Source organism: Fusarium keratoplasticum, chromosome 2 (genome assembly GCF_025433545.1).
Source record: "Fusarium keratoplasticum isolate Fu6.1 chromosome 2, whole genome shotgun sequence".
NCBI classification, from domain to species: domain Eukaryota; kingdom Fungi; phylum Ascomycota; class Sordariomycetes; order Hypocreales; family Nectriaceae; genus Fusarium; species Fusarium keratoplasticum.
This window is the reverse complement of record NC_070530.1, coordinates 2,436,228-2,460,298: the sequence shown is the minus strand read 5'-3', so window position 1 is coordinate 2,460,298 and position 24,071 is coordinate 2,436,228. Positions and strand designations below refer to the sequence as shown.

The window sequence follows — 24,071 nt, the reverse complement described above, 5'->3', positions numbered from 1 at the left end:
AGTCGATGATTCCCGTGATGAAGGAGGGCCGAAACCATATCGACTGCCATATGCTCGATCTCATCGCTGCGGATGACCTTGTCAAATTCCGAGTGTTCGCCATGCTCCACACAGACGAGGACCGTCTCCGAGACGTCACTATCGACATCCCCGACAACCAGATCGCTGACGAGATTGATTCAGATGGGTTGTACGATTTGGAAGAGGAGGAGTTGGATGAGATGTTTCGAGAAAGGTTGCAAGATAGGATAAGAGGCGTGAACAGAAATAGACACATCGTTCGCACCCGTGGGCCGTGGACCGATTCCCTACTCCGTTGGGGAGAGACACGTCGATATCAACAGAGGCTTTTACCCTAACGTGTCATTGGTACACCTTCCAAGCATCATCTCGGCTGGGTGCTCTCATTAATATGATTAGACTCGTAAAATAATTTATAGAGGATTGATAGAATATTAACTAATTCTTTTTCTATTTTAGGTCGATTCTCACCTTGTAAAATAAGAGTATTCCCTAAGAGTTAGCTCAGCAAAGCCATCCATGGCTGAGTTTTTGGCGTACTGTCCATTCATGGATGTTGGGCACCCGCTGCCCCAAGTCTGCGTGGGGGACTTGATTCTGGAATCGAAGGGCAAGCTCGGTAGCCAAGAGAGTGTCGGTGCCATAGATGATCTTGAGAAGGGTCAGGGCTGCCTAGGTCAACCTCGCCGTCTTGCCAAGGGGCTGACGCTCCGGGGATTTGGTCTCGCGCGTGGTGTTCAACTTCGTAGCGTTGTTGAGCCAGGCCTAGCATTCGGCTCCAGACAACTTGTGTCCCCATCCCTGCCAGTTCTGCGATGCCTCCTTGTAGCGGATCCAGTTCACCGAGACGGGTGAGCTACAAGCCCCAGGCATGGGAGAGCTAAACGCAGGCCCGTATAAGGCGGGTATGGAGTGAGGACTTTGTACTGGTGTCGACTGGCTTTACCGAAGGCCTTGGCTACCTAGACATCCATTGGAAGCGCTAGTGGAGTGAAACCTCCTCTTAGTGAGAGCTATTGGTTTATACATCCGCTCTTGAGAAGCCTCTGCAAACATGGGGGGTCTTTTTGGCATTTAACCAAAGGTACGTGATTCCTCAATGTGATGGAATCGTCTTTTTACAAGATTTTCATTCCAAACATTGACCGAGTCACATCAATGACATAGCAAATGCCATCATGACTCCAAACAAACCTACCCTCACCTGCGTCTGACAAATCGAGACAACGATGTTCGTAAATCAGGCAGACCCTGCCACAGAAACGTTCCAATATTCTTCTTCCGGCTAAACACTGTTTCTCTCTCTTTGTTGGCGATACTTCATCATCCCCAATCGTCAACGTGACGTCGCAGCTATATTGTAAATCAGGTCATCCCCTCCAACCCGGCAGCAACGAAGGCACGCCATGACCGGGCTTTCATAGGCCTTCCATTCCGGGAATTTGATTGCCATGACAAATAACGGTCGTTCACTTGTATCTCGAGCGAGAAATGCCTCTCAACGGGTTCTCGAATGCGAACCCCGTCCCACCATCCCACCCTCACAACCAGATATCCCTACAATGTTGCAGAAGGAATGGCAACCCAAGTAACGAAATCAAACAGCATTCATGCCCAATCCGTCCAGATCAACGTTCCCCAGATTCGCACGTGGTACGGGTTCGACGGGCACGCCAACCGACGGGCCATGGCATGATCCCAAAGGACCCCTATGTTTGTCAATGCAGCATTGTGTTGCGTGCTTGGTCTCGCGCCGCCGTGCCTTATCGTGCCATAATAGCCTAAAAAAAATTCCCAGCAGTTTCCTCTTTTGCAACGTGGCGGGATATGCCTCGGTTCGTACGGCACGAAGAGGTAGCCACGCGGTCGTAGCAAAAAAACTGAATGGCTGCGCTCCGTTAAGCCAGTAAAGAGTATTCACTTTGCAGCCTAATTATGAGCTAAATAAGAGATAGAAATAAGAAATAATATCCTAAATCTTCGAGTATTTCATTTATTATATTCAGGGTCCTTTTGGCGTTCGAAATTTGTTGACTCGTAGTAGCGTCGCAGTCGCAAGGGTCAGCCCTACCTCCCGACCGACACCCGCGTGTTCGTCAATACAAGATGTGATCGTGACGGGTTTGGCATTGGAGGGGACTATCTAGATAGTTGTGAATATTGAAGCACAACCTCTCTCTTGCTGTCAGTTACTTTGATGGCTACCGCCCCCAGATCGGGCCGTCACCGTCACCGTCACCCTGTGTGCTTGTCCAAGATGTGATAAATGGCAATATCAACACCTCTTCCACCATCTTGGGAGGAGAAATTTGGCCTCAAGGGCCTACCAACCCATAACAAAGGCCAGGCATTATAACCGCGTCATCATCATGATCAATAAATCAAACAATGGAGCAAATGGTATACACAAAGCTAATACTTTGCCGAGTCTTGGACTCTTAGTCGCTCAATGCGACACTGCATTCTCTTTTGGACTCCTAGAAACTATCTCGCGATCCCTCCAGCCTAACCTGTCTATAAATGCATTCGCCAAGTCGTCGGGATTGGCAGTTTTCGAGCATCAAATGGTGTAGCTGTTCCGTCCCATAGTTTTGTGTAGCCATTTTCCGCTCCCAAAGGAGAAAAAGAAATGCAGGCCAGCCATGTCTGTAAACCATCAGACTCCTTGAACACGATGCGCCGCATGTCCTGAGCCGGAAACCGTCCTGATGTGTTGTTCATGTAGTGAATTCCAAAAGCGCCGACCCTCTGGGCTCCGTAACCCACCCCGTTCGCGAAAGCCTCGCGTTCCAGTGACTCCGTACTGACCACGAAGAACTTCATAAGTCATTGTTGTGTTCCGTCATGGATCCCATTCATTAATCATGTCCGAGTTCCTGTAACTCCCGCTCCTTGGCGGCAAGCATTTCCCGCATTCTATCCGCCTCACGTTGTAGCGCCGCTCGACGCTCCGACTTGACCCTCTCACCATCCATGCTGTAATCGCGCGACATCGATGGGGTACCCGGGGTGTGATCACGATTCGAGAAGGCCCCAGGGCTGGGGGCCGAGGCGATCGTGCTTCCGGGTGATCGTATCGGGGGTAGAGAGTAGTCCCCGTCGTCACTTCCTGCTCCCATGTTGGGAGGGCTGTCGGCCGAGGTCGAAGGGTTGAGTATCGATTTGATATTAATCGACGAGACCCGCTTCGAGCTCTCCTGTGCAGTTTCCCCCGAGTTGAATGCCTCGCTTTCGGTCGTGGAGAAGGATCGTTTTCGTGCTGGTGAGAGAAATGAGGCAGGGGAAAGAGATGTCTGCCTTTCAGTGGTCGTTCCCATCGATGTCATGGGAGCCAATCGATTATCGTCGTTCAATGAGCCAGGAAAGTTGCGAGGGTTGCTCGATTGATGATATGCAGCGAGATCGGATGTCGACGGAAGTGGTGACATTGTCCTGGTAGGTCGCACAACTGGCTGAGGCTCGATCGTGAGTGGGTGGTCTGGTCGACGACGTAGGCCAAGGTTGACGGATCCATCCTCGTTCATCGACCCTCTCTCCGGTCCCGAGTCATGTTGGCTTTGTGTCTCGACAGACTCCATCGCGTCTTCCATGTCTTCATCTTGAGAGGCGGGAATAATTCGTTTTCGTCGTTTGATTGTTGATTTTTTCATCGTCATAGGTCGGTGAACTCCATGGAGTTTATAGTAAAGTCCTACGGACATTAGCAACCACGCAGGAAAATTTTCACCACAAGAGTACTTACCACACGCATTGCAGATAGTATGGCCGCTCTCATCTCGTCTCCAGAGAGGAGTGATAGTGGTGCCACAGTTCTGGCACGCAATCACAACAGTAGCATTGGCATTCTGCTGGGCCTGGGCAGCATTGACGTCCACAGGAACGGGCTCCGTCTTTGCACTTTCTCCCCGGCTTTGGCAGCCTTGTCGCTTTTGCACTCCGCCAAGGTTGGCACTCTTGGAGACTCGGTTGTTATAAGCCGGACAACCATTACAACCCTCAGCACCGCCCGTTCCGTTACAACGGCCACCGCCGGGGCAAGTTCCCCCAGGGGTCTGATCGGCAGATACATAAGTCGCATTTGACGCAGCCTTCGATGATGCCGCGGCCGCGGCGGGTTTCGGTGGAGCGGTTCGTGGAGGGTCCGCGGGGACGACATTCGGCGGTCTCTTGAGGCTTGTCGGGCGAGCAGCATTCCTGGCTTTCAAATAGAGTCCACAGGCATTACAAATCGTGGCGCCCTGAGGTGATCTCCTCCACAATGGCGTTCGAGTGGTTCCGCAGTTGCTAACCCATAATGAGAATCGATAAGACGACAAGATATTTGAATAACTCACCTGCACACTTGGCCATGACTGCCACCTGGAGGAGGGCTCGCTTTCGTGCCACGCTCGGAACCAGGGCTTCGCTTGGACATGGGGCCTGAAGATGCGCTTGCCTTTGAACCAGGTGGGCTTCCGCTCAGCCTTTGTCGCTGGCCGTGTTCCTCTTGGCCCGTGGGAAGCCGTGTTCGTTCCTGAGAAGATGCAGCCACACCCTCGTTCGGTTTCGAGGACATGGGCCTTGATGGCAAAGCAGTTCGCACCGCGCCCGCCTCGCGCTGATGGCTATACAGCGCCGCTGGCTGAATCTCTTCGCTCATGCCCGTAGGTAGAGCCGATGTTATCGAAGCGACCAAGATGACGGTGCCTCTGGGGTACGACGAGTGGATATACCGGGGCACCAAATGGAAGGGTGTGTTGGAGTAGAGATGGATTGGTCAGTTATACAAGAGAACTGTATCATGCATCGGCGTCGATATCGAGTCGGCGCGAAAGGTTACGATGGATGGTTGTACAGGGTTGGGGGGCAGAAAGGGCGGGTTTGATGATGAAAGAGAAGTTCTTTGGAGCGAGTCGTGGACGGCTGCAGCGGCTTTGTCAAGTGGTTGCAAGCCGGCCGACGAAGGAGGCGAATCCGGAGAGGTGCCGGGGCCGGGTGCCGCAACTACAGACAGAACAGGATCCTTTGGGCAAGGAGAGAGCTAAATAAGGTATGACTACCTAGCCTCGGTGCCAGGTGTAAGCCAGGAGTTCAGGCAGGTACCTAGCAAGGGGCCTGGCGCAAGGCCAAAAGATATGTATCGCCGGGTTGCGAATTCGTCGGTGGGCAGACCAGTCGACAAAGGCGCCAGGGTACGGGGTACGTCGACTCGGAGGCAGATGACCCAGCCAGTAGCCCCAATGGACGGATCGGTCAGTCAGTCAGGACTGGAACGAACGGGAGCCGACGTATTGGTCAGGCGACAGAGATGCCAGATAGCGACGCGACAGCAACCGAAGGGTCGGGGCCGACGTCAGGCCAGGGCGAGAGTCCAGTCGGGGGTCCAAAGCCGGGGGTGGGCTACTGGGAGATGATGTCGAGAGGGAAGAGAAGGAGGGGGAGAATAGAGGAGGGAAGAAACAAAGACGATGTGAAAGAAGGATCGCCGACCAAGGAAATGGGCGCGGGGATCAGTTGGGAGTAGTCAGAAGTTGGTAAGACAACAGGGCGGCGCAAACCGAAGGACGTCGAGAGGTTCGAAGGCGTGCTTGGCAGGTCAGTGGCAGCCAAGGGCAGGGGAGGCCGTCGTCAATGAGCTCGCAGCACCACCAGGCTGGGACGGTGACGAAGACCAGGGGTAGATGTGCGGTCCCAGATCGATCAACGCACACAGGCGGCGGCGGACAAAGAACAGCGGTGGAGGACCCCCGGAGGGAGTGAGGTCAGAGGACGAGGTGGGAGAGGTGAAGGAGGGGAGAATTCGAATTCGCAGCGGTGGGCGTGGACGAGGCGCAAGTCGGCAACGCACACAACCAAGCAACCGAAACAACAGGTAGCATGGATTGGAAGTGTTGAGGGCAAGGGAAGGTCAGGTTGGATGAGGATGAGCAGGATAAGGCGATTGATTGCAAGGTAGGATGGGGCTGGGGCTGGATTGTCTAGCTCCAGTCAGTGACAATAGGCGCGCCGTACTGCGCAAGGTAGATTAGTTATGGTGGATATGAGAGTGGACGTCGGCAGGTGCATGTGCATGACCTAATGGAACCAGGAGTCCGCACACGGAGCAGGCCTTGTGCTCTCTTCCCTCTCCCTTGTCAGAAACGAGAAAACGAGTCGCAGCCTGGGAGTGACGTGCAAAAGACGTCGCCAGAATCCTCTGTATTGCCTTTTCTGGTGGTGAGGCCCAGCATGATGCGACTACGCGGAGACGGGCCCCTCGAGCGTGGGATGACCATGACCGCCACGGCCTTCTCGGTCGGTGGGTTGGGGTTAAAACGACCGGTCCTCTTCTGGAGCCATCCATGGCCATTCATAGCACCATATTCTAGTGCCTCTTAGCTTCGACGACGTGCCGTTTCCGACAGCCTGGAGCCCGCGAGCTGTCAAACCCCCTTGGCGGTGACTTGCTTGCTTGTTGGTCGTACGCCAGACGCATCCCCCAACTTGTCCCCTGTCCAGCGGCGTCTTGACGGGAGCCCTCCGGATCTTCACTCAACCGCCCATGGGGGAGCATCGCAGCCCTCTCGCAGCAGCCTTCGGCGCGCCGAGGACCCTTTCGCAAGGTGCCGTCACAGGGGCCTCACAGGCCCTTAGATCCAAAAGTTAGCGGGCCCCCCTCTTCACCGCGGCTCTGTCAAATGGGCTCGGTCGCCCCTGAAATGCCTCGGATTACATTGCCCGCCTCCTGATTGGCCCAGCTCGTACGGAGAAATTCTTCAGGGCCACTTGACACCGCTGCCCGGCTTTTGCGCAGGGGATCATCGCCCTGGTGCCCTGATGGACCAAGATCCAGTCGACGCTAGGCCGAGATCGGGCCCTCTTTTTCTTATCTGAGGTACGTACCTCGTACCTCGCTCCTGCGCCACAGTTCTCGAACGCCAACCAATTGAGGTGTTGGGTCGGTGCTTCTGACGCGAGGCTGCCGGTAGCTTCAGCCCAAAGTGGGTGGGTTTTCGCGAATCGCAATCGTCACCGTTTTGAGCGTCAACCTCGCCGTGAACGTCACCCACACCCGATTGGCGTCTTTGGAGACCATCGCGATACCCTCGCCCGCAGAGGAAAGCCTCTTGGATCCTCCATCATGACATCCGAGCGCGGCAGCAGCCCCAACCGGGAGCCTACTCCAACCCTTCCCCTATCCTCGATCCCGCAGAAGCGCGCCCTCGAAGAAGGCCGTCACAGCCCCGTCGTTCCCTCGCCATTGAACCCCGAAGTCAGGCCCTCCGAGTCTCTGGCCCCCGAAGATGCTGCTGCGCAAGCTGCCCGTTCCAAGTCGGCCCGTACAAAGAAGGACACGCTCAAGAAACGCGAGGCCAAGGGCGGTGACAGTGCCCGCGCGACTCCGGATCCAAGGGCAAAGGAACCAAAGCAGAGCGAATCTAGTCCGCTACGCTACAAGCTTGCGCCTCCCAAGCCGTCCGACTTTGACCCCCCACGAGGGCCTGTCTTGACGGCGCACCACGAAATCACTACTCCCAGCGGTGAAGCGGTCGAGTTTTTTGAGACATCTGATCAGTAAGTATCGATCGCAATCAGCTCAATGCGCCCCAAGCTGACACAAAAAGTGTTTCCAACAAGAAGAACTTCCGCTACACGCATTGTATCGCTGACCCCCTCTTCCCATCCATGATCTACTATCGAGGTACCGAGCCTGAACCTTTCGGGCCCCGCATGAGCTTCGAAGACTCTGCGGGGCACGTCTTCTTCGACAAGTCGGCGCGACAAGTCACAACTGATAAAGGGTTTCGAATGGCACGGGCGAATGTAGCTGTAAGAGAGGGTCGGTGGTATTGGGAGTGCAAAATCACACAAGGAATTAGACCGCCCAAGGATGGCGAGTCCAAACCAGACGGTGGACGACATGTTCGCATGGGCTGGGCAAGACGGGAGGCATCTCTAGATGCGCCCGTGGGATTCGATGCCTACAGCTATGGCATCCGAGATGTCGCGGGAGAAAAGGTCCATATGTCACGGCCCAAAGAATTCTTCCCCGAGGGAGAAGGCATCCGAGAAGGTGATGTCATTGGACTGGAGATTCAACTGCCATCAGAACATCTTCATCGCAAGATTATGACTGGACAGTACAACCCGCTAGTCGACCAGGCTGACGAGGAGCCTGCGCCTTCGGCTGAAGCGCACAACATTGTGCGCGATCGCGTCCCCATCCGCTTCAAGGCTCACACCTATTTCGAAAAAATCGAATATCACACGACAAAGGAGCTGGAGGATCTCATGAACCCGGCTTCTACAAGTGTCAACAATACCTCAGAAGCACCCGGGCCTACTCATCCGACTCCAGGCCTCCGTACCCTTCCCAACTCACGTATCAGAGTATACAAGAACGGCGTTCTCATGGGCACCCCCTTTGAGAACCTCCTTGGCTTCCTCCCTCCTGCGTCTCGCCCGATGCCTCAAGTGGGCGCCCGCGAAGGCCTCGACGACGGCATGCTGGGATACTACCCTGCCGTGAGCGTCTTTCGTGGTGGCGCCGTCGAGGTCAACTTTGGGCCAGACTTTTGGTATCCCCCAACCGACGACACCACAAACGGCGACGTGGATATGGTCTCACGTTCCAACGCCAGGTTATCCAAGCTCCACGCTGTTTCAGAGCGTTATCGCGACCAGATCGCTGAGGATATTGTCTACGATATTATCGACGAGGTTGACTTCTGGATGCAGGATGGTGGGGGTGCAACAGATCGCCAAGGCGTGAGCGCCAAGAGCGAAGCTGTTGCCATGGCGCCAGGACGGGAAGAGATCAAGGAGCTGGTCCAGGATGATTGAGACGGCTCGGCAGATTAACATTGCTATCCATGGAAGCCCATAAGGAGATGCCGGGGTACATCATGATCGACTTTCACATCTTATTAAGTAAAGATACCCACTGTGGCAACGCAGAATCAAATTTGTAATTATCAAGATACTCATCACTAATGAAACCTGGTATCCTCTGCTTCATGGCCTAGTATCGGCCTTATCATATCATCGATCGTCGTCATAACTTGTGTCGTAACATATTGCTCATTACCATGCAGAAGCACTCCAAACTCGTAAAAAAACTCGCCTCGAACATCTATCAACGAGGAGCCGAATCACGTGGGGCAGCTGGTTCAACAACAACTGGTGACGCCTCCGATAATGGTGATACAGGCTCTCTGGTGGCCGCTGGGTTGGTGCTCGAGGTCGCGGTAGCGGTCTCGGGTGCAGGGAGCTGAGGGTCATCAGGAAGCTCCTCGATGCGCTCACTTCCATCAATAGGGGCCTCAGTTTCGGACTTTTCGCGCTCAAGCCGGACCTCGCGGCCGCGCTTATGGCAGTACCAGAGTACAAACATGAGCACTGTACAAATGTTAGCGACTGAGATGTATGCGAGGATTCAGAGGTACTTACAGAATAGTGCAACGCTCCAGATGACGTTTGTGCCGATAAAGGCGGGCCACCGCACCTTGAGGGCGTTGACGACGGCCTTGAGCATACTGACAATAGCACCAGGCTTCGTCACAAGGTCAGTCAAGTTCTGTGGCTTGAGCAGGTCCATGGCAGCCTCCTTGACGCCCTTTTCCGTCTGGGCCTTGAGACCCTGGCTCTCGGCCGCAGCTGCGAGAATCTCTGGCGCCAGAGACGACGTCAGCTTGTCTGGAAGCTGAGTGACGAGCTTCTGGAGGGACGAGGGCATCTTCTCGAAGCCTCGGTTGATGGCGCCGTCGCGGTCCTCGATGAGGCTTGCGAGATCGTTGTATGCCGTCGGCACGCCGTTGGCGAGGTCCTTGAAGACCTGTGTGAAGCGCGACAGGAGATCGGATGACTCGTTGGAGAGGGAGACGATTTTGTTGTTCTTGGCCTGGAGGTTCAGACGATCGAGGACATTTCCAAGGTCCTTTGTCTCCTGTTCGGCTTCCTGGGTAGAAACAACAACATCCTCTGGCTTGAGCTCATCGCCCTGCTTCTTGTGTCTCGTGAATAGAGCTGTAAGACGGTTGGGATGCTTTTCTTCTTTTTCTTTTTCCTTCTCCTTTTCCTTCTTCTCCTTCTCTTTCTTTTCCTTCTTCTTCTCCTTTTCGTGCTTCTTCTTATCCTTCTCCTTCTCCTTCTTGCTCTTGGCGTCCAGTTCCTTAACAGCCTCTAACTCACTCTCGGAGGCTGACGACAGGTCGATCTGGGGGGTCTTGATGCGCGGTGGCAAGGGTGGGGGCGGGCTGTCATCTTCGAGGATGCTTCGGAGCCAGGACTCGTCATCTTGGTCGAGAACCGGGCTTAGAGGAGGGGTATCGGAGCTGGGACGGTGTTCGGTGCTGTGCCTCTCTTGACCCTGAGCAGATGCATCGTTTGCCTCGGTCTTGATCTCAGGCACAGGCGCATGGGTCTGCGCAGGTGTTTGATCGGCTGCAGGCCCCGCCTCCGTGGCATGTGCAGCCTCTTCTGCGGCCGCTTTCTCGGCCCTATGCTTCTTGATCTTCTTGTACGTGAAGTATTCCAACATTGTGGTTGTGGTGTCTTGGCGTTTCGCGGGGTCGTCGAAGTTGGAAGATCCAGAGATGTGCTCGTGTCGCAGACGATGCTCGATGCTATTTAACAAACAGAGGATAAAGAGGCCGCCGATTCTGGATCAAGAAGGACTCTCGAGGGGCGAAGAGGTCCGCGTAGGCGCGCGCTTGAGATGATTCGCCTTTGTTTCACTCGCATTCGTCGTACACGAATCGATAGCTGAAGAGCTTGCACAGCCACATCACATGTGATGTCATGGATGAAAATCGTGGCTGGCGCCGAGCTCGCTCCCCTCTCTTGACTTCCATCCCCTCCATCAACCCCCACGCGACTAACGCTGCTTCATGATCGACAACCAACTGCCGACGTCCTTCTGGAAGTTTTGCAAAATTGGAGACCTTCCATGGATGGATAAGCATAAGGTCCCATCCCATGTGTGGGTGGAGACTTGAGAGGTTTGCAAATTGCAACTTCGGCTAGAGGGCCAGGTACAGGCATGCCCCCGAACATTTCAGATTCCAATTGACCCTGGGTATCTCGAATAGCTAAGGAAAAGTGTATCGGCCGTCTCAATCCGCGTCATAAATATTCTCTTCCTCCTCATCCTCATCCTGGGCTTCGTCTGCTACGCCTCCTTCTTCGCGGATGATATCGTCGGCTAGTGTGCTTCTTCGCCAACCGCCACCTCTTCGCCGGCCTCTCTCGAACGCGTCGGTTGATGTTACGGCTCGTTCGCCAGTGTACTTCTGGCCTGTCCACTCTCTAGAGCATTTGGGGCATCTTTGTTCCCGCCTTGTTCGCCAGAACGCTTCTTGACAGACATCGTGTAATCGAAAATTGCACTCCAGCTCCAGGCATCTTAGGCCGATTGTGACAATGTCCTTGCATGCTTCGCAAAACTTGATCCGCTGCCATTCTCGCGGGTCAAGGTCTGGATCATTGTAGGTCTCAACAAGCCAGGGCCGCAGTTCAAGCAGCGCTCGGGGTGAGAAGGTGTAAAACCCCTCGGCGCTCTTCTCGAACCAGCCTCCCTCAACCAGGCTTGCTAGTACAGCCTCAACTTCGCTGTGCTTCAGGCCCTTGTCGGCTGGTGTCTGTGTTTGCGCATCCGCGTCGATTTCGGCCTCTTGTTGCCTCGGTCGTGCGCACTTGATCGCCTGCATTTCGGTGATGGCGAGCACTTCCATCCGCGGGGTGTTGAACTTGTCGAACATGGCATCAAAGACTCGCTTGATAAATGAGAGTTCGTCGGGGCTATATGTCGTGGCGAGCTGGGTCTGCGGGTCGGAAGTGGTGTTGACCAGCGCATATATGCGCCGCTTCGTCGTCTGGTGGATGGTGGTGCGAATTTCATAGTCGAAGAGTGATGCCGCTTCGGCTGCCTTGTCCATGTACTCTTTGAAATGGTCTTCTGTGATCTGGCCCGGTCGGACTTCATCACCTTCGTCTTCGCCGCGGTCGGCGTTGAATATCGCAGCGAGGATAGGGCGGGAATCCTCAAAGGTGATGGAACCTCGGGCTAGGATTGCCTGTAGGAATGCCCGGTTCCCATCGTTGAAGTTGTGGTCGCTCATTCTCCGCGCCTGTTATTTTTCGGTGCGCGCTGCGGTATCTGGGCGTTGAGAGTGTGTGTTGAGAATTGCGCAGAACAAAGGAAGTTGCGATAGGCTTGGGTTTAGCTGGGAGACGCGTTTCACGCGTTGCTGCGAAGGGTTAATTGAGTGCATGCACCGCCTCGTGTGGCTGTAGTGGCACGCGGGTATGGAAATAAACGAGACGCCAGAGGATCAAGAGGGCATCATAAGTATAATAAATTAATTTAGAAAAAATATCATAAAATAGTATAAAGTCTGGAAGATTTTTATCTATTTTCATCATATTTTAATAATTATATTTGGGGGAGAATAAGCTAATACGTCCATCCTTGTGTCTTATTTTTTTGCTTGACCCAGGTAGGTGGCTGGTGACGTCAGAGCAGTCAACTACTTTGAGGACAATACCTTCACCTTACATTATTGATGTTTCGTATTCTTACGCGTTGCCTTAACGTAGTGGGTGAATCCAACTCTTGTTTATTGAATGGTTGCCTTCTTGGCCCTGAAAAATTTGTTGTGACTCGACACAAGTGAGGTGGTGCTCCATGGGCCAGTGTTCAAGGCAGCCAAGAACCTACACACTCTCTCTGCAACTACTACGGGCGTGCCAGTGTATTCGCCGCATGGATCACAGAAAACACATCGACGTAAGAGTAGCGATAGAAACATGTATCAAACAGGGGTAGCTAAAATATAATTAAACAGGTTCATGGATAAGAAATCTTGAATTCATGTCTCGGTGTAGGGTAGTTCGGATTTTGAATGCTGACTCAGCTGCGGCATGATTGGCGACCAAGAGCTTTGAGCTTCAACTCAAGAACCCTTTCATCACTCAACACATGCGGATAGCTTTTTCATAGGCGACAGCTCCTCAAAGTGTATTCGGCTGGCCGGCATAGGAGATCTCATCGGGGGATAAGCGGCATTGAGTGACTCTGGTCGTTGCGCCGGTTCGACCAAGTGGTCTTGTGCAACCTTAGCCACGCGTCGGAGACGTGGTGATATAGATGTTGATCAGAGGTGCGACATCTGCCAAACACGTGACGAAAAGAACACAACCTGCGTGTCCTTGAAGAAAGAGGGAATTTTCTAGCCCATTTTCCAACCAGCGACGTCCACCGAGCAAACCAGACGACCATCGAGGTGGCCTCACCCCTGAGAACTGGGTCCCACGCGCATCTCGGCGCCGAGTTGCTCAAGCCCAGTATACGGCCAACCCAACCCCTTCCGAGCCTTTGACAACACCAAAACACCAAAATGGCTACGACAGACTTGAAGGAGTTCGACGTCATCCGGGTAGCGAGGACTGATGGCGCAGATACTGGTCCTGGCTATTGGCCGGTGACAGCTCCACCTGCGGTCACCGCTAAGAAGACAAAGGACGCGACAACAACAGAAAAGACCCCAAGAACTAAGCCTCAGATGATCCGGCTGGCGGAGGATGACCCGAGATTTGTCGAGTGGAGAGTCAAGTTGGGCATTCTGTTGAAACAGGAGCTGTGTCCCAACCCCGATGGTAAGCCTTAATCACCAACATCACGACCAAGATCTAACGGCAGCTATAGAAGGGAACCCATGGCTGGTGCATTTCCCACGGGGATATTGGCTATACGAGAAATCCAAGCATCTCTGGGTATCGGGTTACCCGATCAAGGCGAAGCTATTCAAGAGCCCACAGGAGTTTGCCGTCCATTTGATATGGCTCCTCTCAACCTCGATGGACTACCGAGACTGCTGCTGCGCACACTGCAACGCATCAAACTTTGTCAAGGGCGGAGCAGCTACAGACGAGCTCATCATTACCCATGAACCCCCCAAGGTTGAAAAGATACCACCCAAGGTGACGCCGGTGCCTCTACCCCCGATGCCTGGACGACCTCCTCAAAAGCCAAACAATGCTGGGTCACGGCAGTCATCTGTTCAGCCAACGCCAACAACAACGGCTCAGAACTCACCAGCACCTCCCGCTACAACAGCCCACCAGCCTCCGGCTCAACAACAGCCCCAGGTCCAACTACAACCGCAACCACAGCCCCAGGTCCAACTACAACCGCAACCACAGCCCATCCAATCTCAACCCCAGATCCAGCCGCAGCAACCTCAGCAACAGCAACAACAGCCACATCAGCAGCAGCAACAACAACAACAGCAGCAACAACAACAGCAACTGCAGCAACAACAACAGCAACTGCAGCCTCAACCTCAGCCACAGCCGCAGTCCCAGCTTCAGCCTCAACCACAACCTCAGGCCCAGGCCCAGGCCTCCCCTCAAGGGCAGCCCCAGCCTATCCAATGGGCACTCAAGTCAGCTGTGCTCTTCCGCGCGGGAGAGCTGGTCTGGTATCAGAACGGAAACACATGGCGTCTCGGCGTCATAGCCGCGTCTGCGAACGGACGCCACGAGGTGATGCCAATCGGACACGGCCTCGTCCAGCAGAACAACGTGTCCAAGACTGACGGTGACATGCGGCCATTCTATGCGTTTACGGTCCCGCCAGTCACCCTACCAGAGCTCAAGGACAAGGAGTTTGATGGCGTCCCATGGGAACCATTACTAAAGGGGGCAGCGGATGGCAACAGACGAGAAATGATTGCCCTCGATGCCTCCAAGATGGCCGCCGCCAAGATCGATTACTCCTACTCCCTATGGTCTCCGCTGTCAGAGGACCCTAACAGTAAGCCTGTGACCTACTACGGCTGCTTTTTTGGAGCAGAGCGGGTCGAGATCGGCGACGCGATGCGGCTGAGATCACTTCCCGCGGAGCTTAACGTGCCCGCCGAGACGGGCGTGCTCGGCCTGCGATTCATCTTCACGACAAAGGACTTTCCAGGCAACGTCTTCTTCCGCGGGCACATCTACCAGCTCGTGTCAGAGGACAAGCCAAACATTGTGCGCGACGAGCACCTCCCCATCGCGCTGCGGCTCGAGAGCCAGTGGCGCCACTCGGTGGGAGCGCAGCGCTGGCGCTACGCGCTCGTCAAGGAGAACGTCGTGTTCAAGGAGCAGTCCATCCGGGGTCGCTTCTACCCGACGCAGCGCCTCATGCCCATCCTCAACCCGGCCGAGTTCCGCGACGCCGTGTCCAAGGGCCGGGTGGACGACCTGTACGCGCACCTGAACAACCGCATGGATGGCGCCGGGAGGTATCTCGGCCGCAAAGTGAACCGCATCGGTACCCTGGGAGCGTCGGTGACACATACGGCTAGGCTCAACATGGAGCCGTTTATCAGGGAAGAGCTTAACGAGAAGGCTATCGAATGATTGTTCCATGGAACTCTGGGCATGTATTCCAGAAGCGTCACGTTTGCAGGGGGGGAGATGAGTGACAAGGGAGCCATGGAAGCTGGCAGGTTAGGAGTCATGTTATTAATGTATTCTATTGTAGCTGATATCTTGGTACCCAGTAGATAGTGCACCAAGCGAGAGTAGCAAGGTATCATTGAATCAACCAGCAACCGTCTACGCGTGTATGATATCTCTCAGCCGTGACACCCAAGTAAAGAGAACCCGCATACAGCATACCTTGGCACACCATTCTCAACCACCAGAAACACCCGTCTTTACCCCATCTTTGGTTCCCTCCTCTTCAAACCCCCTCCCCGCTGTTTCCGAAACCACCAGCTTTTCTCCTCACGATACCACCATCCAGCTGCAGCCCGAAACCCACACCGCTACAAACCCAAACCACGAGACCATCATACACACACACACACACGCAAGTGCACACAATCTCCGAATTCTCCCAAGCGACCTCGTAACGTGGATGAAAATACCCACCTCTGACAGTTAGATAGCTCACAAAAAAACAGGTCGGCGCAACTCGGGGGCGCAGTGGTTCTTTCAAAAAGCAAAGTTGCATGTGGGAATCTGACATTCTGGAGTCCTCTCACCCTCCCCAACCATCCACAAAAGCAATACGTGTATGCAGACAAGAACGACACATAGTTATTGATGAGATTGATTGCGGCCCAAATGCAAGAAATCCACTCATGCGGTGATACTTCAGAAACACACGAGCCACCGTCCCCCCCCCGTACCGCCAGTCTGGTCACGACATTTCCCCCGCCTTGGGGCAGGCAAGCTGAGGCGCTCCGGTAAAAAGGGAGATACCCTGGCGGGGTTCTTCCTGGGAACAAATAAAAATGGTGTGGGTATGGTGTGTTGCGTGGTGTGAGGCAGCATGCAGAGATCGCCGTTACACGGGCCTGGGGAGGTATTGCGGCCAACTGTGAGACGAGGGTGAGGTCATGGACCAGGGTTTCAGGGCCGAGGTATGATAAGCAATTGTTGCTATTGCATTGCTGCTCTTGTTATTGTTGCATCAGAAGTGAAAGATAATCAGTTGTCTGTCGTTCACAGATAATCATGTCGTGAAGAATGACATTGTCTCATTGATTGATGAGAGGAGAGAAAACATTCCCCAAAAGAATCTGTGACCACGAGAGAATCAAGGAAAACACCGCTTTCTCGCTGTCGCCAAACACATTAACCATATGGCCCACCTGCTTGGTATTCATCCGCTCCTCTGCCAGGCCCCCCAGTTCCCCAGAAGTTCTATGCGCAGCTTTTCGAGACACAAACTCAACCGACGGCTCTTCCCCAGTGCCGTCCCTTCTCTCCCCAACTCCTCTTTTTCAGAAAAAATCAGTGTCCTCTCCAAACTCGCTCCGCTCCCCTTGAAACAACTCTTGTTCGTAAATGCGTGTGTAAATGACTGGTGAATGCAAAATCATGGAGGTGGCGCTTGAATGATCCAGATCGTGATGTCGTACGCGTTAGGTGAATAAACTCCGCCTTCTCTATCTCGTGGGAACCAACAGGCATTCGTAATAGGATGCAAACCGTCGTGTCGGGGCCTGTCAATGGATGCATGCATGCGACATGGGGTGGATGAACCGTGCAACGTATGGCCGAACAGAAGTAGAAAGGACTGCTGATGAGGGCGGACAATCTTTCAACTCATCGGGATGGGTGACAAATCTTCTGGCAATCGTTTCTCGCTCTCGCCGGTCGAATGTCGTCGTAGGTAGGAAAGACCAAAGAAATACCTCCTCTCTTCATCCCCTGACCTGACCCCTGATCCAGGGGGTCGGTTCATGCTGCTCGTTATGCCACCTTCAGGTTTTCAAGCCTCTCTTGTAGCTTCTTCAATAACTCCGGATCTGGTTCGGGTTCGACCTTGCGAGGTAGAACACGAGGCGATTCGTCCGTCTTCTCTAAGCCACACTTCTTGCACTTGGTTCCGTTTTCTGCTCCAGTTGGGTATACCGTCTTACAGTCCTTGCACTCGTAATGGGGTACGCTACTAGGACCAAATTCGTCTCCAGGATAACCGTACGGGTATTTGTCCTTCTTGGGCCTGCACAGGTTGTTAGCAATTACATCACGCCAAGGATTCCAGGTCTTAACATACGGGTCTCGAGGGCAGTCCGTGCAGCGGACGTGGCCGCACTTCTCGCAAGTCTTGTTACCGGAAATAAACAACGTCGAACACTCGTGGCAAGTTCTGCGCACCCGTTGACGGGGCTTCTTATGTACCAGATCCTGTCCGCCAGTCTTGCTGGGTCGGGTAAGGACAATCTTCTTCTCGTCAAAGGCGTAAGAGTAGTCGGGAATAATAGGGGCGTTCTCCTTGTTGGCCTTGATGATGGCGGCACGTCGCTCGCGGCTGGCGATAATCTCGGCTTCGGTTCGCTTGGGAGGGTAACGGGTACATTTGGTGCAACGGGCGTGCTGGCAGTTGGGGCACTCCTTGGCCGAGGAGAAGGTGGCATTGCACTTGTGGCAGGTTCGGCGGACGCGCATGCGGATGGGCTTATCCATACGGAGAACGGTGTCGTCGGGAGATCCAGTCTGAAGTTCCGAAATCTTGATATCAAGTCCATAACGCTCGCCCAGCTTCTTGGCGCGCTCCTCAATAAGCTGGCTCCTGGTCAACTTGGAGACGCCCTCGAGGCCTTCGTATCGAGCCTTGGCGTCGGGAGCCTTCTTCTCAGGGGCGGCAGGTTCACTGTCAAAGAGTTAGCAACCGATTGATATCGCAGAATAGCTGACAGTGTCCTGGTTAAGTCGCAAACGCCCAGGCATACTCCAAGGAGCATTTTCGGGACACGCAGATCCAGGGGAACCGTGCAATTCGTGGCGGGAAAAGGCGTACCTCGTCTTGACAGGCTCAGATTGGCCGGCGGGAGCGGGCTTGGTGGTGGACATCGTCGACAGACGCTTGTTCGAAGAACCCTCTCGCTTGAGGAAGGTCTTAGTTCTGGTGAGAAGCTTGCTAAGACCCTTCTCCTTCTTCTCCTCCTTGGGCGCCGAGGGCCCGGCCTGCGAAGGAGAGCTCATGATGTCGACTGGTTGTGTGTAACTGGTCGACTACTGATGGTTGATATTGATGGGATTTAAACGAGGGCCGAATAAGCGGGAGCTAAGACCGGAGAATAGTTATGCTTTAATTGCCCGCTGAGATGACAGTCCGGATGCAGGAGGCAAATATGTCAAGAAAATTGTGGATGGGCGGGATTGCGATGTTTCGTGTAGTCCGAATAACGGGTCGAAGTGGACGAGGTTCGGTCGGACCGGGGAGTGGCGCTCAAGAGAGGCGACTATCGAACGATGGTGACGGACCAAATCAAGGAACGTCGAGGCGGAAGGGGATCGTGTATCGAGGATTGGCACAGGCTGAGGCAGAGTTTATAGACCTCCCATGACGCAGACGAATTGCGAAGATGGAGTGGTTGGTTGGAGGTTTTGAGGGGAGGAGAGAAGAGGAGAGGGAGAGAAGGTTCGCAGAGGGAGGATGGGCGAGGGCGGGCGAACTATACTTACTCTAGTCATCGCTAGCTGGGGCGGCGCTGAAGTAGGCGAGCCGGCGTGGTGGTATCAGTGGGTACAGGCGGCCCGGCGCTACAGCGCTACAGAAGACGGAGGTGACGGACAGCGAATAGCAGGCGGCCCATGGCGGCAAGGGCCCAAAGCACCCAATGCCTGGTGACAAGCCGTACGAGTTTGTTGTGAGGGATCCATGGGAATCCATGACCCCATGCGGGAAAAGGCTTGTGGGGGAGGACGGGGGTGAGAGGGGAGAGGGGCGTGCGAGTCGTGGACGGCGGCCTGTGAGAATCAATCAGTCCGGCAGCGAGACCTGATCTCCAGTGGGCGGCAGCAGCAGCAACACCAGATGCAAGAGTCGACGCTGGAACCGGGAACTGTAGTGGACGATGGCGGGACCCTTTCCAGGGAGAGGGACGACGCCAAGAAGCCGTCGCTCGGACTCTGGGGACGGGAAGGGAAAGGTGTGGTTTGGCGCGTGGTTCGGGCGGCCCTGGCGATGCGTCCCTCGCTTGGTTCTTTTGGCCTGGAGGGTGTGCGCATGGCCAGAGGCGCCTCTCTCCTCACAGGGAACCTAACCAGAAGAGCGACCCCTGTCATGGACCCATGGATCCATTAGCAACACAGTGTCCGTCTGACGGAGTTGAGGAACAGCAATATCCTCCGTGGTATTTCCCTTTCCAGACGGGCGGTACACTGATCAACGCCCTGCTTGTGCACACAGTTGGGTCGTCCTGGAAGAGGCCTGGTGGCAAGCAGATGGTAGCAAATGGCAGCCAACGTGGATGCAATTGCTCCGAGACCACATCCTTGCGGTCGGCCGCCAGCCGTCAGTGGCAGCATCGAGGCCCTGAGTCGGCCTGTCAGTTCAAACTTTTTTGTCCCTCCCAGCATGGAGGCCTTGCCTGTTGACGATTCATGTCTCGTCGGTCGCACAAGGCGACACGACACGACACGATAAACATGGGTGGGTGAGTGGACGGGTCGACACCGAAGGCCGACCACGGAAACGGGGAATGCCCCGTGTTGAGTGTGGAGAAGGCAAACCAACCATCGGGTGTCATTGATGAAGGGAGACCCAGAGAGCTGGGAGTTGCGAGTCGCAAGTTGATGAGTTGTGCAAGGCCAACGGATGCTCCCCCCGCCGAGAGGAGCATTAGCATGATCCATGAGTCTAGGTTGCTAGCCCAGTGGGGTTTAGTATTAGCCCAACTTTAGAAAAGCTCGTGGCCTAAGAAAAGGACACAACTTGACCACTTTTTGCCCCAATAACAAGAGAATCTGTCAAAACGGCAAAAGAAATTATGGTAAAAAATACCTTGGGTTAGGAAGAACCTTGAATTCTCACAGCATATTTTTATCAAACAACTTGACTAGCTACCTATCCTCATTGCTTATTCCTCCACTGAATAGATTGGCAGCCCTAAGTCTACCAATACGTGCGTGTCTCAATATTTTTGGCCGCGTGCCAGGGGTCCCTATCGAGGAGCTCCACGACGTAGCACTGTCTCTGGCTACCAACTGCTCCTGCTACCTCTGTTGTTTCCGCGCGCCGTTCTCTCTCTCTCCCGTCATCAACTCAAGCATGGTGGCGGCTGCGGCGTGATCCAGAAGGCCAGGATTAGCGGGGAAGGTCCAGATGTTGAAGACGGCACTTCCGGTCAAGGCCAGCCACGGTCGCGGCAGCAGACAATATCAGACCCGAGAGAAGGGAAAGATCTGGGCCCTCTGACTCAGGCAGCGTCTCTGGTCTCTGCCGTGTCTCACAACATTCGTGTGTGTGTGTGTGTGTGTGTGTGTGTGTGTGTGTTGGGACTTGCACAGAAGTAAAAAACCGTTTGCCTGTCGCCATCCGTGCATCCTATCCATCCATTTCGCGAGAAATGCAAAACGCCAGTATGCACCTCCACGTAATACCTAGACCCAAAGCTGGGAACCCTTTTTCGGGGTTGTCCCGAGGAAGAGGTCAGGGTCAGGGCTATGTTACAGTGCGCAATGCACAGTACGCCGTTCCTTGGTAACTGGAGCGGTAAGGTAGCAGCAGCAGCAACATCAACGTCAGTCACATCATTGCTCCCACCCATGGGACCGGGCACACACCCCCTTCCCGGGACCCCGCCCAAGCAAGATCCCAACCAGAACCCGTCCATCCCCTCCCCTGCCACTGAACCTCTCGCACCCAACATGTTCGAGCACGAGTCTCGCTTCTTCGGGGGCAGCTCCCGGCCGAGACGAGATTGGGGACAAACGAGAGAGAGAGGCCTTGTCTTGTCTTGGCCAAGGGCATCGCGAGCTACTAACTACTGTAGCCATGGCGCCAGTTCAACCCTTGGCTTTCGTTATGAGACGTCACTTCCATCCGTTCCGACTCCTCTTTTGCTGTTGCATTTTGCTATCGTTGACGGGCATCGTTTTCCAGGTCTGCTCTGGCTGGTCTACTCTCGGCTGCATCATCCGCGACGGCGTTGACAATCAAATGCCCAACTCTCTGGTACCGCAGCCTCAGCTTTGAAAAGTCGGTATGACCCAATGTCGCTTCCGCCTCAACTCCTATCTCCGACTGTAGCGCGGCGTGCGTTTCGACAAAAAGTCAATGATTGACTGCGCCTCGTTTGCATCCCGACAGCATGGGCAACCCCAGGGTTACCATGGGCGGACCACCTCCTCCTCCCTTCCCGCGCTCCCGTTTGCCTCAGTGCAAGATGCACCCCTGGATCCATCCATCCATTGGAGACTCCGTTTTCCATCAGTCCACCGTTCCACTCCTCAAACAAACCAAGCTCCCCAATCACACGTGGGGCCGCGAGGAGTGTCCCGAGTGGCACTGATGGAAGAAATCTTCATTAAACCCAGGCCACTGGGTGCAGGGCGATGGACGTTTGCGCTAAACGTCTGGAAGAACCGTTCATTCTCGGTGGGCAAATCAACTTGCCCATCTCGATCATGGAAAACATGGTGATGGAAGGGTTCTTTTGCAAGCTGCTGACCTGTCCCTTCGCTAGCGAATAAGGGCCGAGTGCCGCCTGCAACGCGCCAGGGCAGTGTGGTTGTGGTCGCCATGCGTTGCGTCGCCTTGCTTCTGGTGGTTGCGTGCGTGCCGAGGCACCGCAACCACAACTACACGCGCAACAGCAACAGCAGCAAGGGGCAGGCATGCTTACAGCACACACATCAACGATGCAATCATCCCGGCCGAGGGTTCTAACTTCTCACTGCGCGCAGTAGCTTGGCCGACTACTGTGCCTGCGCCTACGCCTACGTCTGTTCGCTGACGTTCTGACGTTGTTTGACCGAAACACCGCCCGAGTTCTGTCGGGTCTGACTGTCTGTCTGTGCTTGCTGCCGAGATTAACAATCGCATTCGCATGGCAAAAGACAAAAGGCCAAATTTACAAATCGTCGATTCGATACAATACGTAGAGGAAAATGTCCGAGGAACCGAATCTGGCACCCATGTCTGATCCTCCCGCTTAAAGATGCAAAAGCGGTAAACACCTCATCCATGACAGGCAGGCACTGTGCAATCCTTGAGGCTTCTGGCACGGAGGTTCAAGCCCAGTTTGCAAAAGCGCGATGTATGGATGCGAATAGGGAATTTCCTCAACTCTCCTCGCACACCGCACCTCGCACATGGCCAGTCGCCGTGGCACGATGCAACATTCCAGTCGCTTGCAGATGTGGCCCAGCAGCGAGTTGGAGGCAGAGGCAGGCAGGCGACACGACTGTTGTTGGTCCATCAATTGAGGGGGCATGCGGTTCAAGTTACCCGTTGAGAATTGAATCTGGCACGGGGATTGCTCCGATGACGCTGATTGCCTCGTTGTGGTCTTGTCCAAGGGACGATTGATTGATTGATTGTCATTCTATCGTTGCCACATTCAATAGCCTTGCTATTGACTGCCTACGGCAACTATAGCAAGGCCTCTCTCCCTTGACATTTCTCTTCCCTTCCCATCTCTGCTGCATGGCATGACTTGCTTGCATCGTGCCTCCACCGTGGCCCGGAGCGCCATGAGCTGATTTCAATGGAAGTCTCGCCCGTCCTGCAGATACCCGCTGTCTCCCGCCAAACGACTGTGCCAACCTGGTGGATCGTCCCGCCCGCCCGTCTCTTTTCTCTCCTCTCATTGGAGCTTGGACGGGGAAAATATTATTAGCATTGGGCCTCCAGAGGATCGACCATGGGAGACCGAGCGTCCACCCCCATTCTCCTTGGTCAAAATCAAGATGGATTGGATGGATCAGAGGGGAGTGGAGTGAAAGAATAGGAATACCGGACTGGAAATGAAGGTTTCGGGCTAACTCGAGGGTAAGATTCGAGAGGCTCCACGAACCACTCCGGCGGTAAGCTTGTCGTCAGAGACAGCCCGACAGCCTGCACTTTGGCCAGAAATGGTAGCCGTCCAGAAGAGGGGGAGCGGGAGGCGTGAGTTCGGGCCCAAAGCTTGCCTGCCTGCTAATGGCTGCTGCTGCTCTCATGAGATCGAGCTATTAGTCGGTCGTGATGCTGGAATCTTAGATCCTGGTAGTCGCACTTTGGGCACCTAACGCTGACTGACAGAACCTTGTGCTACTGACGCTCGCTGACAGAGTGAGACAGGCTGGCAGCCGTTGATCCGCCCATCAATAGCCGTCGGTGGCTTCATGTGCGCGCCCTCTTCAAAAGGTCTTGGGTTCCCAGCAGTCCCAGCGGGCCGGTTTCAGCACCTGAGACATGGCCAACAAGAAGCTGACAGCCCGATTATGGACCATTGCCACCGGATCCCGGCGCTTGTACTGTACACACCTGTCTGGGAATTGGGCGTTGGGCTTTCACCGCCCTTGTCTGTACTACGTGCATCTTGTCTAAAGCAGATCACCTGCGTATGCATCATAAGCAAACCGGAATTTATGTCACCGTCAGAGGTCTATAATCCTGATCCCTTCTATCCTTTGGCTAGTCTGGACCGCCGGGGTAGAATTGGGCATGGGCCAGACTTGGTTACACATACCACTATCTTAGTCGCATCTCTCTTGTTATCTCAAGGCATGCTCCCTTTGTGATACTATGCTTGGCCATGGTAGGAATGGCCCAGTTGCCGTATCCGTCAGGTCCATCAATGACTTGGAGAAGAATTGCTATC

General features: G+C 54.4%; 6 protein-coding genes across 6 annotated transcripts; 2 read left to right on the top strand and 4 right to left on the bottom strand.

The window, feature by feature from the left end:
- Window positions 1-2,879: 2,879 nt before the first annotated feature.
- Window positions 2,880-4,660, bottom strand: NCS57_00268300 (uncharacterized protein; the record flags this gene model as incomplete). The annotated part of the gene is made up of 3 exons (XM_053052707.1): window positions 2,880-3,712; window positions 3,764-4,305; window positions 4,356-4,660. 3 exons carry the CDS (start codon window positions 4,658-4,660, stop codon window positions 2,880-2,882), a joined length of 1,680 nt encoding a protein of 559 aa, XP_052917953.1.
- A 2,460-nt stretch (window positions 4,661-7,120) lies between these two features.
- NCS57_00268200 (Protein SSH4) lies at window positions 7,121-8,823 on the top strand (the record flags this gene model as incomplete). The annotated part of the gene is made up of 2 exons (XM_053052706.1): window positions 7,121-7,554; window positions 7,605-8,823. The coding sequence occupies 2 exons, from the start codon at window positions 7,121-7,123 to the stop codon at window positions 8,821-8,823; spliced, it is 1,653 nt and encodes a 550-aa protein (XP_052917952.1).
- Window positions 8,824-9,115: 292 nt separating this feature from the next.
- On the bottom strand, window positions 9,116-10,519 carry NCS57_00268100 (uncharacterized protein; the record flags this gene model as incomplete). The annotated part of the gene is made up of 2 exons (XM_053052705.1): window positions 9,116-9,378; window positions 9,430-10,519. 2 exons carry the CDS (start codon window positions 10,517-10,519, stop codon window positions 9,116-9,118), a joined length of 1,353 nt encoding a protein of 450 aa, XP_052917951.1.
- Window positions 10,520-11,093: 574 nt separating this feature from the next.
- Window positions 11,094-12,110, bottom strand: NCS57_00268000 (Non-structural maintenance of chromosomes element 1-like protein; the record flags this gene model as incomplete). Its single annotated transcript, XM_053052704.1, has 1 exon — window positions 11,094-12,110. Exon 1 carries the CDS (start codon window positions 12,096-12,098, stop codon window positions 11,094-11,096), a length of 1,005 nt encoding a protein of 334 aa, XP_052917950.1. The 5' UTR covers window positions 12,099-12,110.
- A 1,266-nt stretch (window positions 12,111-13,376) lies between these two features.
- On the top strand, window positions 13,377-15,381 carry NCS57_00267900 (uncharacterized protein; the record flags this gene model as incomplete). The annotated part of the gene is made up of 2 exons (XM_053052703.1): window positions 13,377-13,635; window positions 13,685-15,381. The coding sequence occupies 2 exons, from the start codon at window positions 13,377-13,379 to the stop codon at window positions 15,379-15,381; spliced, it is 1,956 nt and encodes a 651-aa protein (XP_052917949.1).
- Window positions 15,382-17,226: 1,845 nt separating this feature from the next.
- Window positions 17,227-18,462, bottom strand: NCS57_00267800 (uncharacterized protein; the record flags this gene model as incomplete). The annotated part of the gene is made up of 3 exons (XM_053052702.1): window positions 17,227-17,479; window positions 17,534-18,130; window positions 18,278-18,462. 3 exons carry the CDS (start codon window positions 18,460-18,462, stop codon window positions 17,227-17,229), a joined length of 1,035 nt encoding a protein of 344 aa, XP_052917948.1.
- Window positions 18,463-24,071: the final 5,609 nt, after the last annotated feature.